This window comes from Thamnophis sirtalis, unplaced genomic scaffold, assembly GCF_051295495.1.
Source record: "Thamnophis sirtalis isolate CommonGarterSnake01/CBP01778 unplaced genomic scaffold, rThaSir2_p1.2 scaffold_1, whole genome shotgun sequence".
NCBI lineage: Eukaryota > Metazoa > Chordata > Lepidosauria > Squamata > Natricidae > Thamnophis > Thamnophis sirtalis.
The window spans coordinates 34,776,678-34,794,129 of NW_028261381.1; the positions used below are offsets into that span (position 1 = coordinate 34,776,678).

General features: G+C 39.5%; 1 protein-coding gene across 1 annotated transcript in view; it reads left to right on the forward strand.

The window, feature by feature from the left end:
• The window catches only part of NEB (nebulin), a 221,952-nt gene that overhangs the window by 43,184 nt on the left and 161,316 nt on the right, over positions 1-17,452 (forward strand). Inside the window, exons 39-51 of the mRNA XM_087710553.1 lie at positions 1,056-1,154; positions 2,276-2,383; positions 2,484-2,597; positions 3,259-3,456; positions 5,363-5,470; positions 8,424-8,522; positions 9,128-9,232; positions 9,325-9,432; positions 12,087-12,398; positions 12,559-12,765; positions 14,452-14,556; positions 15,300-15,407; positions 16,133-16,444. Coding sequence (XP_087566679.1) covers positions 1,056-1,154; positions 2,276-2,383; positions 2,484-2,597; positions 3,259-3,456; positions 5,363-5,470; positions 8,424-8,522; positions 9,128-9,232; positions 9,325-9,432; positions 12,087-12,398; positions 12,559-12,765; positions 14,452-14,556; positions 15,300-15,407; positions 16,133-16,444 — 1,983 coding nt within the window. The remainder of the gene's footprint in view (positions 1-1,055; positions 1,155-2,275; positions 2,384-2,483; positions 2,598-3,258; positions 3,457-5,362; positions 5,471-8,423; positions 8,523-9,127; positions 9,233-9,324; positions 9,433-12,086; positions 12,399-12,558; positions 12,766-14,451; positions 14,557-15,299; positions 15,408-16,132; positions 16,445-17,452) is intronic.

Genomic DNA, 17,452 nt, shown 5'->3' on the forward strand with positions numbered 1-17,452 from the left:
CTATTCATGAAGTTGTAGCTTTATTACCTGACTGTTGAAAATGTTTCTGGTTTATGATTTTCAAAACATACCATGCGGGGAACATAGCATTTTGTAGAATATCAGAAGCCATCCTGAGGGTAATCCAAAAACACAGTGTAAATTTTATGGAAATGTAAGGCTGGATTATGTTGGGAACATCACAAATTACTTCTTGTTCCAGAAAATTTATTTCTGGAATTTTTTTGGCTCATCTCTGGAACAACCAGATCCATAGTAGTCAAAAAGAATAATGGAATAGTTCAGTCTTCTTTGTAATGTTTTGTTTTCAAACTTGTATATTTTTGTACATATTTAATACCAGAGTCAATGAAACAAGTAGCAATATAATTGGGAAAATAAGGGCTGAGCTTGTAATCAATCAGCAGGGATGTATAGTTTGTTAATGTTGCTTTAACACAGGAGATCTATTTTTGACATTGCTTTGTGGTAATGCTTCCTATTTTTAATTTTCAAAAGATGTATGTTATGAAAGCAGATGGGGATCTGTTATTGTTGTGTTCATGAAAACAAAAGTCCAGCCGTATCTTTATGTTGACTGACATAGATGCAGTCTTTTCTGAATTAACTGGGCAGTGTAAACATATTTAATTCTATTTATACCATGCCTTTCTATTGTTATGGTTATTAAAGTACAGTGGTACCTTGGTGCTCAACTGCTTTGAAACTCATCAAATTTGATCCTCAATGCATTTTGACATGAAAATTTTGTCCCTGTACTCATCATTTGTTTTGTACTCAATGCACAAGCTAGAACTTGTCAGTGTTGGCTGCCTTATGACTCACTACATTATTCGATATAGGAAAAAAATGTTTGGCACTTATCATTTTTTGTACTCATCATACCTCCCAAAACCAATTAAAGATGAGTACCAAAGTACCACTGTAATTTTTTTTACTTTAAATTATTTGGATTTCCCTCTTATTTTGTTCAGTTATTAACAGCCTATGCTAGTATGCTTAATTGCTGTCCTCCAAATGATAACTTTTTATGTGATTTTCATTTTGCATTTCAGTTGAACTACAAACACAAAGCTGCGAAAAACAGGTGTTCTATCCCTCCAGATGCTCCCTTATTCCTCCAATCCAGAGTCAATGCCTACAACATCAGTGATGTAAGAGTCTTATGGATGATGCTTTCAGGGCTAAAAAAAACAAGCTACTGAGGAGAATCATAAAGCTATTTATGACAGTGAGGATAATAAGGCATAAAACAGAGCATATTTGATTGTCAGGTAACACCTGGAGATTAGTTTAGAGGCAGAGAACTTAGATCGCCACTTAGATTTTCTTTATAATCAGTTGTCATCACCTCTAGTTAGTTTGGTGAGTGGCGTCAACTTTGGCCAAAAGTCAATGATGAATTAAGAAATGAGATACTGAGGAGCAGGAGTGTCAAACTTGCATCATCACAGCAGTGTCATGTGATGTATCACAACTCCCCCCTCTGCTAAACCAGGTGTGGGCGTGGCCAGCATGTGACGTGTCTGGCCAATGGGCTGCGAGTTTGACAGCCCTGTTGAAAAGGAAGAATAATGAACAGATGGCAATGAAGAAAGGAGAAAAGAAAACTATCAAAATAGATATTTAGGAGAGTCTATAGGTGCTGGCAAGAAGAAGCATGCTAGGGAAAGAGGCTGTTGAGGTTCTAGGAGGCTATGAAGACCAAGAAATCACAGCAAACGTTAGTGTATATGTGTGTGTTCTTATGTGAGAGTTCATGGACAGAGATTCACTTGAAAAACCAATGAAGTAAAATGCCTCATTTAATAAATGTTTAATTATTTACTATGGATAGAAAAACCCATTTATTCTACAGACATCACTGCTTTCCAGCTTTGGAAAATAGGTTCTCTAGAGAACATGGAGTATAACAAAGAGCTTCATTCCTGACTGATGTCCTGAAATTAGATCTTACATTGTTTGGATCATATTTTTGACAACCCTTGCAATATAAAGTAAAGTTAATCTCACAAGGGGCTTACTTTATACAAATTCTACATATTTCCTGAGTGGACGTGGAAAAGCTTGAAATCTTGTGGGCCAAAAGATTGATCAAAAAAGGTTATTCTACTCTGTTATTCTGTTAGTCTACTCATAATAACATGCACATTGAAATAGTTATGCAGTTATAGGGTTATGCACTTCCTAAAATAAATATATGGATTATATGTAATATATTTTGGATTTTATGTCATGACTTGTTCATGTATTTTTCTCTTCTCCCTTGGGTTAGAATTGGTATAAGTATGACTGGGAACAATCAAAAGCAAATAAATTTGACATCAAGGTGGATGCCATTCCAATTCTAGCTGCAAAAGCCAAGCAAAAAATTGCAAGTAATGTAAGTGTTACACAGAAAATAAGGAAGAACTTGGATTGATTTTCATTTGCAGCCAGGTTTTTAGAATACCAAAGTACATTATTGTCTTGTGACCATACAGGTTGAATACAAAAAGGGTTATGAACAGAGCAAAGGCAAGTTAATCGGAGCTCTGAGTATTGAAGATGATCCCAAAATGATACATTGCCAAAAGGTGGCCAAGCAACAGAGTGATGTAAGTACAGATAAACCAAATAATATGTGGTTTGTTGATGATATGCTGAATTTTCTGAAAAATGTTGATTTATCAAGATATAAAACCATTTTCAGAATATATTTCTTTAGAGTGTCCCTTTAGGTGAAGTTTACATTCAGTGAATTCTAAATAAAGAACCACTGATCTCTAATTTTGAAAACATAATGAGCAAGTCCAGAGTGTTAATCCTCTGATGGAAAATAATAATGCACCCTTTGAGGAAAGTAGGTTCTCATAATTGCTTAACAAAATGGTGAAGAAATGCAAATGTTAATAAAAATAATACTTGGGCTATTATCCTGAATGCTTATGAAGTGCAAAAAGTAAGTGAATATTAGGTTATCAGTAGATGCACCAATTTTTTTAGCATAAGTCAGGCATATATTTAGAAGTGCATATACCTATTGACATAGACTTATTTGACAATCAGCATAATCCCAACCTAGTCTATTTCTTGCATATGGCTGTAGTCTTTTTGGAAGACCTTCTCATGTTGCAGAATAATGATTCTTTAAATAAGCTGTGTATGCTAAATACCCACTGGATATTGTAGAGGGAATATCACCCTCATTTTACAAAGAACTGGGCTTCTTTTTCCCCAACTTCAAATGGTTAATGCCTTGTATTAATTGTATCATAGCTGCTCTATAAAAAAGGTTATGAAGCATCAAAGACCAAATACACAGCACCACTGGATATGATTCCCGTTATACAAGCAAAGAAAGCCCAGGCAATCATCAGTGATACAGACTACAGGCATCGCATCCATAATTACTCCTATCCTCCTGAGAGTATTAATTTGGAGCTGGCCAGGAAGGCTAATAGTATACTAAGTGACGTAAGTAGTAATGTTTCTTCAAACCTAGCATTGTTGAACTGTGGAATGCTTCATACAGAAAAGAGAGTTGGCAGTGCATTTCCATAGCACTAGCAATAGCACTTACTTATATATTGCTTCACAGTGCTTTACAGCTCTCTTTAAGCGGTTTACAGAGTCAGCATATTCCCCCCAACAATCTGGGTCTCATTTTACGCACCTTGGAAGGATGGAAGGCTGAGTCAACCTTGAGCCTGGTGAGATTCGAACTACCAAGTTACAGGCAGCCAGCAGTCAGCAGAAGTAGTCTGCAGTACTGCATTCTAACCACTGCACCACTACGGCACTGGAATAAGCCTTTTCCAGAGTTTGACAACTGGGGCAGGAAAAGCCCACAACTGAGGATTGCCTATTTTGGCCTTCCCTAACTGCTGAGCTTCAGGTTTGTTGGAAATATAAGTCCCAGACCACTGGTGGGTTGCTACTGGTTTACTACTGGTTCACTCGTGCTCATGCACAGCTCACGCACATGATCACGCATCTACGCATGCACAGAAGCATCCAGACAGGTGGGTGGAGCTTCCCACTGCCGCCACTACTGGTTTGGCCCAACCAGGCCCAACGGGAGCAACCTGTCTCTGGCCCCAGACATCTATTGAGCATATTTAACTTTAAAACAAAAGGTGGCCATCAGCTGTCTGAAAATATGTAATTATCCATACAGCATCCATTAGAGAAGGATGCTTTAAAACATTAAAATATAGACTGGTGAGCATTTGTGAAAAAGAGAATAGATTTAAAGACTGAAAAGAAATTCTGTAATCTGAAAAAATAATAGGTAGCTGCTATCTAGGACTGTACAGCACAAATATTAAATTCAAGGATTTTATTCAAATGCTGTTCAGTGAAATGTCCAAATCAAATTGACTTGATTATTCAGTTTGAATCACTTAGTCAAAACCATAAAATGTTTTGTAGCTTGTCTATATAACAGAGATAATATGTATTTGCAACCAGTACGCTGCAATGGGGTCCGGTGTCCACCATGTGAATGTGCGCAGCATGCACGCAGTGCGCGCATGCATACTTACTGCTCGCGATGCTCCAGCTGCTCGGCAGAGCATTGTGCAGGTGCCGTATACTCTGTGCGTGTAAGCCCCGATCGGCTCAAATAATGATAAGGACACCAGACGGGCAGGTGGGCCTCCAGAGCACCATACCAGAACGGTACCTGGTGCTCCCAGCAGGCACCGGTACGCCCGTACCGGGGCATACCGGTCGTATCTCACCACTGATTTACAATACTCTATTGTTTGTAAAGGGTAATCTGGAATTCAGAGAGCTTCTAAAAACATTACAATATTCTTGCCCATGTATGAAATCCTAACTATTACATAAAGCCAAGTGTTGCTTTCAAACTGAGTTCAGCTTCTAGTGATTATACAGAAACTTTCTTCTCCCAGGATGTGTTTCTTTAAAAATGTCTTAGTATAGTCTACAGATCTGATTTTTCTGGATGGACCTTATAGATCAAAGCTGGTCCTGCTTTCAATTAGGTAATGCTACCATTTAATGGAGCATATTGCACCATTTGGAAAAATTTAATCATTTTATTTTTGGCAATTACATTATCATCCTAATTTAATTCATGAATTATAGTTTCTGTTGGAAACTATAGTTTCCAACAGAAACTTTTAAAAGAATGTTCCATCTACATCAGGGGTGTCACACTCGTGTTGTCATGATGGTGTCATGTGACGTCTTGAGACTTCCCTCCCTTTGCTAAACTGAGTGTAAGTGTGGCCAGTGCGTGACGTATCTGGCCTGTGGGCTGGGAGTTTGACACCCCTGATCTACATATAGTGCAGCTCAAATAAACTCTTACATGAACTTGAAGGCAAGAATTTCCCATTATGGTCTTTTCCAGAATGAATATAAAGCGGATTATAACAGTTGGATGAAAGGATGTGGTTGGATACCTTATGGATCTCTGGATGCAGAAACAGCAAAAAGAACTTCAGGATACGTAAGCGAGGTAAGTAAAGAAAGCCACAATTATTTCAGGTTAGTTATGGGGTTCTTCATATTTCTTTTCTCTTTTAACAACTCTGTAATCCCTTGTGAAATTGGGGTGATTGAAGGGAGCTGAGTATTTACAGAGTTTGCAGCAGATATTTTCTCTTTGTGCCCAAATCGAAAAACATTTGTCGCTACCTAGAATTGAACTCTCAACCTTCTAAGTGTGAGGTGAAAGTCTGCACCTTTAGGCCACTGCACCGCTCAGTGGGGTTGGTTTCCCATATTTAATTATAGCTAAATGAGAAAAAAAATCAGATACCCTAAAAGGGGCTATGCATTGAATCCCCAGTTTGATTAATAACCCTCTCACTTATCACATGTTTTGCACACAGTTTTTCAACCCAAGCAGTTAACCAGTAGTTGCACATTTTAAAAGAAGAGTCACATAAGTACATTGCCAGCAGTTACACTCAGTAAGATGTGATAATGTTCTGATATAACTAAAATTTAGAACATTGTAATCCATAGCCTTCAAGTAATATGTGTTAGAAAAGTGGGTATGTTGTATAATTTCAGTAACAAGACTATGGATTTCAAGAATATAAGTAAATAATTCAGCATCAATGGCACTTCACACTGGATTGATAAATCCAGGGGAGGACCTTCCAACCCAGTATTTTTGTAGAAGACTTCCTGTGAGCAACAAAGGATGACATGGTCCTCTTCTGACTCCTGGCCCATCATAAATGCAACATGTCCTTGTATTTCTCTGCTTCAATTAAAAACTTCTGTTTTCTAATCAGAATTGACTTATGCTCTGTAGAGCAGATGGTCTCCAGCAAGTCATGTTGATCTAGCAGCAGCTCCAAGTTTGATTGGTTGCAGGATCTGTCATTCTCTCTTCCTTCCTACAGTTGCAGATTTCTACCTTTAGCTGCTTGGCTTTTGAGTTCTCTGCTTGTGGGCAGTTGTTGGTTTTTACAGTCATCTTGCATTGTAAAAATCCAACAAGGGCCCATAAATTCCATAAAAAATCCTTACTCCTAGAAGATCACTCTTCATTCACCTCTTATATCTCCCTACGGTCACCCTTTTGCTTGCTCTATCTATCTATCTATCTATCTATCTATCTATCTATCTATCTATCTATCTATCTATCTATCTATCTATCTATCTATCTATCTATCTACCTACCTACCTACCTACCTACCTACCTACCTACCTACCTACCTACCTACCTACCTACCTATCTATCTATCTATCTATCTATCTATCTATCTATCTATCTATCTATCTATCTGCCCGACTGGCAGTTAAAAGGAAGAAAGAGCCGAGATCTCACATTGCTCCTGGAAGCACGAAGCCTGAAGATGACAAATGAGACTTCGTCGAAACGTCGCCAAGACACCTCCAATTTTACACGGGAGAAAACACGAATAACCAAAGACCTACATACTAACATCCACAAAAACCTCAGAAAACATCCATCCATCCATCCATCCATCCATCCATCCATCCATCCATCCATCCATCCATCCATCCATCCATCCATCTATCTATCTATCTATCTATCTATCTATCTATCTATCTATCTATCTATCTAGTTAAACATGTCTGAGATAACAGGCATAAGAATAAACATGGACATAAACACAGGAAATGGGTACAAATAAATGAGGACAGTAGGACAGGGACAGTAGGCACGCTGGTGCGCTTATGCACGCCCCCTTACAAATCTCTTAGGAATGGTGTAAGGTCCACGATAGACAGTTTAAGGTTAAAGTTATGGGGGTTAGAGGATGTAACAACAGAGTCAGGTAGTGCATTCTAGGCATTGACCACTCTTGCTGAAGTCATATTTTCTGCAATTGAGTTTGGAGCAGTTTACCTTGAGTTTATGCCCAGGCTGGGTGATGCATGATCTCCTTGCTTTCCCATTCCTAGCCCACTGGTACTGAAAAAATTATTTTCCCTTTAGGTTTCTTAAAAAAATCTTTATGTTACAAAATATGAATGTTGTTATTTGTTTTTGAACTGAACTATCCTTCTTCCTAGCTAAATATTTCTGTGAATTTACAGAGAGTTGTGGGAATGAAACGACAACTGTTGGCTATTGGTTTCATTACCGTGGCATCAGAGCCACAGTGGTGTCATAAGGAAAAGAAATGAAAGGGTTCTGTGTTAAAGGAGATAATGGGAGGGCAGAGGAGTGGAACATGAAGGCATCTATGTGAGCAGGCATTGGGAAACCAAGGGAAAAGCAGGGGACTAGTAAAATGGAAATAGCCCTTCAAAGGAAAGGAAAGACACTAGTTCAGCAAGCCAGTGAGCCCTTAAGCAGATGGGAAAGACAAGAAGTAGGGGAAAGACCAAACAATTTGAAGTCTGGATTGAGCACCAGTCCTATTTCTGTTATCAACTCACTGCAGTCTGAACTGGAGTTTCTGAAAAAGACAAGCAACTTAGATTGCTGTGTGAAATTTGCTTTCTCTTTCTCCTTCTCCTCCCTTTTCCATAGCAAAAGAAACAAACTGAAGTCTTAAGTTCATGTAGTTGGTTAAATGATCCACGAATGCAAGTATCTGTAGTTAGTTCTGCTTTGCTCCAGCACCCTTAAGCCATAAAGTGGCACAATATGGCATATAAAGTGGTTAATTGTGTCACAGTATGTATAAAAATTGGCTACACTTCTTTTAGGAGGACTTAATTTATTTGCTTGCTTCTAATTAATTCATTACAGCATCAAAACTCAATTCTTGGGGTAGAATAAATGTTTTGCATAGAAAAAGTGTTAATGTTTTAGATTCATCAAAGTCTTTCTGCCTTGATTACTTTTTAAAATCTTTCAAGTCTTGGTTTTTTAAAAAAAAAATCTTTAACATGAATTTTCAGTGAAGTGGTAGATAATGATTAGAAGGAAGCAATGGAAAAATTCAGTAAATGAAATTGATTTGTTTTTTCATAAACAGAAAAAATACCGTCAGCCTCCAGACACGATTAAATTTACATCAATTGAAGATCACCCTACTGTGGTTCAGGCTAAAATCAATCAAGCCCAGCGGAGTGATGTAAGTATGTGTAACATCCATATGTTTGTTAGCATTTGGATTAACTGCATTATAATATCAGGGTTCCAACCAATGCACTAATAAAACCAGGAGCCTCAAACCATTTTTCACGACATATCCAGTTGTTTATTAGGAGTGCCATGTTGTCACGAACCAAGTGAAGCCACCTCTGAGTTTGCTCCTTGCCTCTGACCCTCCCCCCCAGGGTGTGTCACCAGTCACATTCCCCAATGAGGCAATTTTGTGGGTCGTGGAAGTCACTCCCTCCGGCCATTGTGGGTCTCCGTGGAGATGGCCTTGACTTCGGCCAGCTAGGGTGTGATTTGTTTTCACTGAGGTTCACATTCCTCAGTGCAGTTGTGAGGTGTGATTTCCCATCCCCTTGCCTGCCTATGGCAACTTGGGAATGGGTCAGGAAAGCTTTGTGAGTTGACATATAAATTTGCTGCAGATTATAGAACCCTTAAAAGACAAAGGGGTCTTGATCAATCATAACCTATACTTCTGAATTGAAACCAAACCTGTAATTTGGAATTGTAATAATTTATAATGTTCATTTTTGGTTTTGGATGTCACACTGATTTTTACACTTGATTCCTCTTCAGGTACTTTATAAAGCCAAAAATGAAGAAGCAATTCACAATTATAATCTCCCAGCAGATGCACCTCAATTTATCCAGGCAAAGGTTAACGCCTACAATATCAGTGATGTAAGTTTGCTTTGGACAACTTTTTAAATGGAACTTTAACTGCACATGTGGTTGGTGGACATTGATGACTCAATAAACTCATTCTCTTTCAGACTTACTACAAACTGGGGTTGGAAGACCTGAAATCGAGGGGCTATGACCTGAGGAGCGATGCCATTTCCATTAGAGCAGCTAAAAGTGCCGGAAAGGCTGCCAGTGATGTGAGTATGCCCATCATAAAGAGTGGTTTACTTGGAGGCAAAGGGAAATTCCACCACCGTAATTCACTTTTAGGACTTGACACTAGTTCAAGTTCTGTCTAAGAAAAAGTCCCTCCACGCTACATCACCTGCATGTCTAGTGGATATAAATGCCAAATGAAAAGGCATAGGTTTAGGTTTAGGTTTTATTTGACTTGTATGCCGCCCTATTCCCGGAACACTCGGGGCGGCTAACAATCAGAAGGGGAGGGGGTACAAAAATAAAAATAGAAAACAGAAATTTAAAATACAACAGTCATAACCTCGAAGGGGGCTGGATAGTTCAACAGCCCCAGGCCTGCTGGAACAGCCAGGTCTTAGTTGCTTTGTGGAAGGCCGGAAGGGTGGTAAGGGTCCGGATCTCAATGGGGAGATCGTTCCAGAGGACCAGAGCAGCCACAGAGAAGGCCCTCCCCTGGGGAGTCACCAGCCGATATTGGCCGGCAGATGGAATCCGGAGGATTCTGTGGGATCTAATAGGTCTTTGGGAGGTGACTGGCAGGAGGCGGTCTCTCAAGTAACCAGGTCCGATACCATGTAGGGCTTTAAAAGTAATGACTAGCACCTTGAAACGTGTCCGGAGACCAATGGGCAGCCAGTGCAGCTCACGGAGGATAGGTGTAACGTGGGTGTACCGAGGTGCACCCACAATCGCTCACGCGACTGCATTCTGGTCAAGCTGAAGTCTTTGAACACTCTTCAAGGGCAGCCCCATGTAGAGTGCGTTACAGTAGTCCAGACTTGAGGTGACGAGGGTGTGAGTGACTATCCAAAGGGCCTCCCGGTCCAGATAGGATCGCAACTGGTGCACCAGGTGAACCTGGGTAAAGGCCCCCCTGATCACAGCCGACAGATGATGTTCTAAAGTCAGCTGCGGATCCAGGAGGAGTCTCAAATTGCGGGCCCTCTGTGAGGGGCATATAATTTCACCCCCCAGGCTGAGAGATGGAATAGCTGGACCATCTTTGGGAGGGAGCATCAATAGCCACTCAGTCTTGTCGGGATTGAGCACAAGCTTGTTCGTTTCCCATCCAGACTCTGACAGCCTCCAGGCACTGGCACATCACTTCTACCGCTTCACTGAGTTGGCATGGGGCAGACAGATACAATTATGTATCGTCCGCATATTGATGATATTTAATCCCATGCCGGCGTATGATCTCACCCAGCGGCTTCATGTAGATGTTAAATAGGAGGGGGAACAGGACCGAACCCTGCGGCACCCCATAATTGAGGGGCCTCGGGGTCTATCTCTGCCCTCCGACCAATACCGACTGTGACCTGTCCGAGAGGTAGGAGGAGAACCACCGAAGGACGGTGCCTCCCACTCCCACCTCCCGCAACCGTCGCAGAAGGATACCATGGTCGATGGTATCAAAGGCCGCTGGGAGGTCAAGAAGCACAAGGATAGAGGAGTGACCCCTATCCCTGGCTCGGCAGAGATCATCGATCAGCACGACCAAAGCAGTTTCCGTGCTGTAGCCAGGCCTGAAACCGGACTGAAAGGAATCCAGATAATTGGTTTCATCCAAGGACCGTCGGAGTTGAAAGGCCACCACTTTCTCAACAACCTTCCCAACAAAGGGGAGATTGGAGACTGGACGATAGTTACTCAAAATGGCTGGATCCAGAGAAGGTTTCTTCAGGAGGGGTCTCACTACCGCATCCTTTAGGAGGTGCGAGAAGGACCCCTCCCTGAGAGAGGTGTTAACTATCGTCTGGATGCAGCCACGTGTCACTTCCCTGCTGGTCGAGACCAGCCAGGAGGGACACGGGTCCAGGGCAGAAGTGTCAAACTCGAGTTCATTGAGGGCTGCATCAGGGTTATGTTTGACCTCAGGGGGGCAGTTGAGGACATAGACAGGGTGAACGTTGCATGGCCAGCTCGATGTCGCTCATGTCAGAGGCGCCTGTTGCAGCCTGAGTGCTCTACCAGAGAAAATGGGCTCCAGAGCTCCCTATTTGGCCGCTATGGCCTCCTGCAACCCTCTGCCAGTGAGCCAGCCCTTTGCTGTTTCCAGGGTGGCCCCATGAGCCACATCTAAACACCCCACAGGCCAGATCCAGCCTATGGGCAGGATTCAGCTTGCAGGCCTTAGGTTTGACACCCCTGGCATAGGATGATGCTGGACTTTGATTCCATTTAATTCCCAGTGAATCAAGTCAGAATTATAATCAAATAAATTAACTATGACCAAATTTTCACATTGTATTAAATATTAGATGATCCAATACATTATTGTTATTATTACTTCTACTACTATCACTACTATCATCAATAGTAATAATATTCTGTTGCAATTATTGAGCGTACTGTGAACAGACTTGACCATGAAATGCCAATGACATCTACAGAATTCTCCTTACACAGAATTTAATGTAATTCTACAAATGTCTGTGAATTTTCACCATTACTCCAAAAACATACTTTATATACTGTCGCTTGTTGCAGTTCTTCTGGCACTACTAAATGCATGCATTCAATTGGGAAAGTAGACACTTTTCTGCTCATTTTGACCTTATTGTCCTTTTGTTTTTCAGTATTGGTTTTATGTCGTATCGGTTATAGGATGCTCATCAGGAAATAAATCTCTTTCTCAATCTTGTTTTGACAGTTTGAATATAAGAAAGGCTATGAACAAGGCAAAGGCAAACTGATTGGCTTCCAGAGCATTCATGATGACCCCAAATTAGTCCATTATAGGAATGTGGCCAAGATGCAGTCAGAGCGGGACTACAAGAAAGGTTATGAGCAAGGCAAGACTAAATACAACACTCCATTTGATATGGTGAACGTTGTAGCTGCTAAGAAAGCCCAAGAAATTATCAGCGACACCAATTACAGGAATCTCCTACACAATTATACATTATTGCCAGATGATATTAGTGTGGAGCGAGCGAAAAACATGATGCAGATTCAGAGTGATGTAAGTCTACTGAAACATTTGTGTTCAGATAAATGTAATTTGAAAAGAAGTTTTTTAAACTAATCAGTTCTTCTCTTCTCTCCCTCCCTCCCTCCCTCCCTCCCTCCCTCCTTTCTTTCTTTCTTTCTTTCTTTCTTTCTTTCTTTCTTTCTTTCTTCAGAATCTTTATAAGTCAGATTTTACTGGCTGGATGAAAGGCATTGGGTGGATCCCAATTGGTTCTCTTGAAGCGGAGAAATCTAGAAAAGCAGGAGAGGCTCTAAGTGAGAAGAAGTACAGACAGCATCCAGACACTATTAAATTTACAAGTATTGTGGATTCTCCCGTCATGGTCCAGGCTAAGCAGAATGCACTTCAGCTCAGTGATGTGAGTAAAGCTTTGGAAAGATAGGTGAAATGCTAAGTCTTATGGGGTCGGAAAGTCTTCTAAATCCAATGAATGAATGAAATTAAATAAATTGAACCTTGTATTTAATAATTATGCAAATGTGGCTAATAATAATTTTTCCCTGTTGTATTCTATTTATTTTCATCTTGCATGTTAGTATTTGCTTTATGAGGAATGTAAAAGAATTTCCTATTCAGGAAGGGTATGATTGTGCATGTGGGTTTCTTTTGTGTCATTGTTGACTCCTGGCAAATGCCTAGACTAGTCCCTACAAATTTATTGGAAAGTTTTCATTATTTTCTTTGTAAGACAATGACTGACCCATAGTCATCCAACTTTGTGCCTCCAATGGAACTAGAACTCCCAGCCTCTCAATTAATCACTACATCAAACTTTTTCTATCTCCCCCCCCCCCCATACGCTATAGAGTTCACCATGTCTACAAAATATCTGCTCACAATACTAAGGGATTCAGAACTTATCTGCTCCTTCCACATTTTCAAAAACCACCTTCACATCACTATGTCAGAAAGTCTATGCATTCCTCCCTTGGCATGATAAAGTACCAGCCAAGTTGCTTGGATCACCAAAGGCTTATAATGTCAAACGAATCTACTGGAAAAAAATATACTAAAACAGAGTTCAGGTATTATCGATGGTACATTGTCTCCTGGAGATTTCATTGGTACCTGTTTTCATGATTTTTTTGGAAAGTTCTGAAGATAAGGTTGTGTTCCAGATATAGGTTGGATCATTAGTTGGACCTGTGAAGATTTCATTCAATTTATGGCAGATAGGTTTTTTTTAACCCCAGTTGCCATTTGTTCTTTATGCTGTGTTATTATATTATGTTTGTAAATGTTTTTAGCACGATGGTAAGATGGACAGCTACATACATTGAAGAAATGAATAAAGGATTCTAAGGATGTAATACCTGAAAATGTTCTTGTAGAAGAAAAAAATACTGATTCTGCAGTCATTTGTATTGTCATTTAAAAAAAAATCAGTGTAACAGCTTTAACAACATAATTAGGAAGCAAGATAAATATTCCAGAATTATTCCACTAAATTCAGTATTGCTGTGTTTAATTTTAATAGCTAAAGAATAGATTTGTATTCTATTAATAGTATTTTGAAATAATTTATTTGTAATTATTGAATAAGCTTTAAGAATAAGCATAGACTTAAGTGCTTGAGACTGAGATTGTAGCTTCTAATAGTAATAGCAAGAGTCATTTGTTTGAGATTGAAGGACGTTAGGTGTTTCCTCTTTAAAAGTTTAGTTTTCTTACATCAAGTTTTTCAGATATCTTTGTTCTGCTAGTGAACCTACCAGGATCTTGTGGGTTTTATAATGATCTGGAAGCTGTTGACTGATTAATTATAATTGTTATAATTATAATTGTTAATTGATTCAACTTAGCTACCTTATAGCAACATTTTTCATAATGACAAATAATTACACATGGAAACTGATTCTAAGGACAATTCTTAAAACCTGTTCCCATGGCCATACTTTTCTCCAATGGAAAAAAGTACAATTGTTTTCAGTGGTTCCTAAGTAAGTGTGCATAGGCAGTCTTATGCACTAAAGTAATATGTAAATCCAACTGTTAAGCTAAGGAACATCAGGATATATTATTGTCTTATTTCCTTGATTTTCAGATTTTATACAAATCCTCTGGGGAAGAAATGAAGCATACATATAATTTGCCTGCAGATGCCCCTCAGTTTATCCAGGCCAAATATAATGCAGCTAACATTAGTGATGTAAGTAACTATTCAAAGGCTGTGCATAATTTATACTATGGTAAATAATGCAGAGTTTTATCATAAATATTATTCTGATATTTCTAAAATCAAATAGGCAACATAATTTGGCATGTGATTATATCATTGTTTATCACTTGATGCTGTGCATGATATAAGTAATTTTCTTTTTTTTCCTATTGGGAGAAGGGAAATAAGAAATGGGTGTGTGTGTCAAACATTGACTGTCATATCAATAGATGTTCTGATGACATGACTAGCTATAGTTTGAAGCCAGTTAGATCAAGTGTAATCCAGAAAAAGCTAAGTGAAGGTCAAAAAGTTCAGATAAATGCATTGTATGGACCAGGTGGGTTCCGGATCCTGTTGCAACCGGTACGGTTGCAATGGGGCCCAGCATCCACCACATGAATGCGCACAGTGCATGCATGCATCCTTACCTCTTGCAACACCTCCGCGACGCTCCAGCTGCTCGGCGGAGCATTGCATAAGCGCTGTGCGGTCCGTGCGCGGAAGCGCCAAAGAGCTCAAATACAGGTAAGGAGCTTAGGGTGGGCCCTCCCGGTGGGCCCTCCCAAGCACCGTACCGGAACAGTACCCAGTGCTCCGGCCAGGCACCAGTATGCCCAGACCGGGGCATACTGCCTGCAACCCACCACTGGTATGGACTATTGGATTCTAAGTTAATCAACAGTAATGACTTAAAATGACTTGTTAAATCAGTAAGATATTCTTTATTTCAGAATTATTATAAATATGCCTATCAAGATCTCATAGCCAAAGGACCTAATGTACTAGGTGATTCCATTCCAATTACTCATGCCAAGGCCTCAAGAAACATTGCTAGTGATGTAAGTAATCCTTACTAAGTTCTCTTTATATGCTATCAGAATGATGAAAGTTGCTCTTCGCTTGCTATGTAAATGATTAAAATATTTTCTCACACATTACCTTCTCTGTTTTAGACCATTCTATCCTTACTGTAGGCTTAAAGATTTTTGTTGGTAAAATGTCTTGCCACTCTCCTTCTATTGCTTTAGCCTCCTTCTTCACTACTGAAGACAGGTGTGAACCTGTCATTGTTTCTTCTAGTAGAAATGCTTGGCTGCTTGTTCAAGAGCTAAAAATTACTGGGGGGGGGGGAAATGGGAGCAGGTTATTGCACAATATAGATAGAATTAAATATTATGCCATATATTTTATTCCATTTCCAGCAGTTTGGAAATCTATATGTATTCTTTTGCACAGACTATAATAGTAATTTTCAGAAAATCACGATTTTCAGTTTCTTAGCCCAGCCTACAGGACTAGCAGTAATGCATGATTATAATCCAAGCATAATTATGCCTGTACACAGACATAATTTCACTTTTTCTACCATAGAAGGTTTTTTTTTGAAGGAATCCTGTCATGTCCATCTCCATGATTCATCTAAAAATATTTTTCTTCATTACTAATATAAAAATGAGTACTGAATTGCCAATTAGTCCAGACACTTTTCTTAGTTGCTTGTATACCAAGACTCACTATCCAGGCCTGACTACTCTCTCTCTTTGTCTCTCTGATGGAACTGTAGTACAAATACAAAGAAGCTTATGAAAAGACTAAAGGAAAACAGGTTGGTTTCCGAAACTTGCAAGACGCTCCTATGCTTGTCCATTCCATGAATGTGGCCAAGATGCAGTCTGGGCGTGAGTACAGGAAGGATTATGAGAAAAGCAAGACATGCTATCACACACCAGTGGAGATGTTCAGTATCCAAGCTGCCAAGCAGGCTCAGGATGTAGCCTCCAATGTCAACTACAAACACCTGATCCATCGCTATACCTACCTGCCAGATGCTATGAATGTGGAGCTGGCCAAGAACAGGATGCAAATTCAGAGTGATGTAAGTTCGGGCAATATTTAAAAGGTCACAACACAGCATAGTTTAGCTAGCAAGCAAGGATATCTTTTTTCTAGGATCATTTCTAAGAATTCATTATTTTTAAAAATAATTATTTTTTTTAATCACAGGGTCAGATTAATCATTCTTAAAGATGCTCAAGTCATTAAAATGGCTTTTTGAGCTACCAAAGAAGGAAGGGGAGGGGTGGGAACATGACAGTTCCTTGAATTCTTAATTATTTCTAATTCCCAGGGGAACTACTGCTTAATTCTGCTAGGGAAATCTATTGCACTGATGATGCACCCCAGTTTTTCAGATAACTTCATCAGTGTGATAGATGGCTATTTTTTCTTAAAGCCACATTTGACAAAACAGTTGGGACTCTCATTTAAGGGGGAAGAGGATAGCAGTTGAGAATGTTAGAATCATTCATGTAAACTGTTCTTTGTTGGGAGTTAAAGCATTCTACGTCTGCAAATGATCAGCGAAGCAAGTTTATGAATTATAACAGAGATAAGATTTAATTGTAGGAAATTTACAAAAAGCAGTTGAGAATGTTAGAATCATTCATGTAAACTGCTCTTTGTTGGGAGTTAAAGCATTCTACATCTGCAAATGATCAGCGAAGCAAGTTTATGAATTATAACAGAGATAAGATTTAATTGCAGGAAATTTACAAAAAGGCAAATGCTTGGTATCTAGCTAGCTATATCTCTTCAAGAGGAGAATCATATCGCATGTGCCCTGTAACAAGTGTGCATGCATGTTCCTGGTAAAATGAAAGTGACATCAGATTAGCAAATAGATTAGCATTTCTTAGCTCTGTTAATTCTTTAATCTGTTAATTCTTAACTCTCTTTCTGCACTCTCCTGTACCCATATGGTCATCAGGTCATGGAGAGACTGAAGGTCTGGATTTACATCTCCAAAACTTCTCATTTGACCAAGCTTCCAACAAAATAAATTAGTACCATTCAGTGGTGGGAGTCAATTTTTTTTCTACAGGTT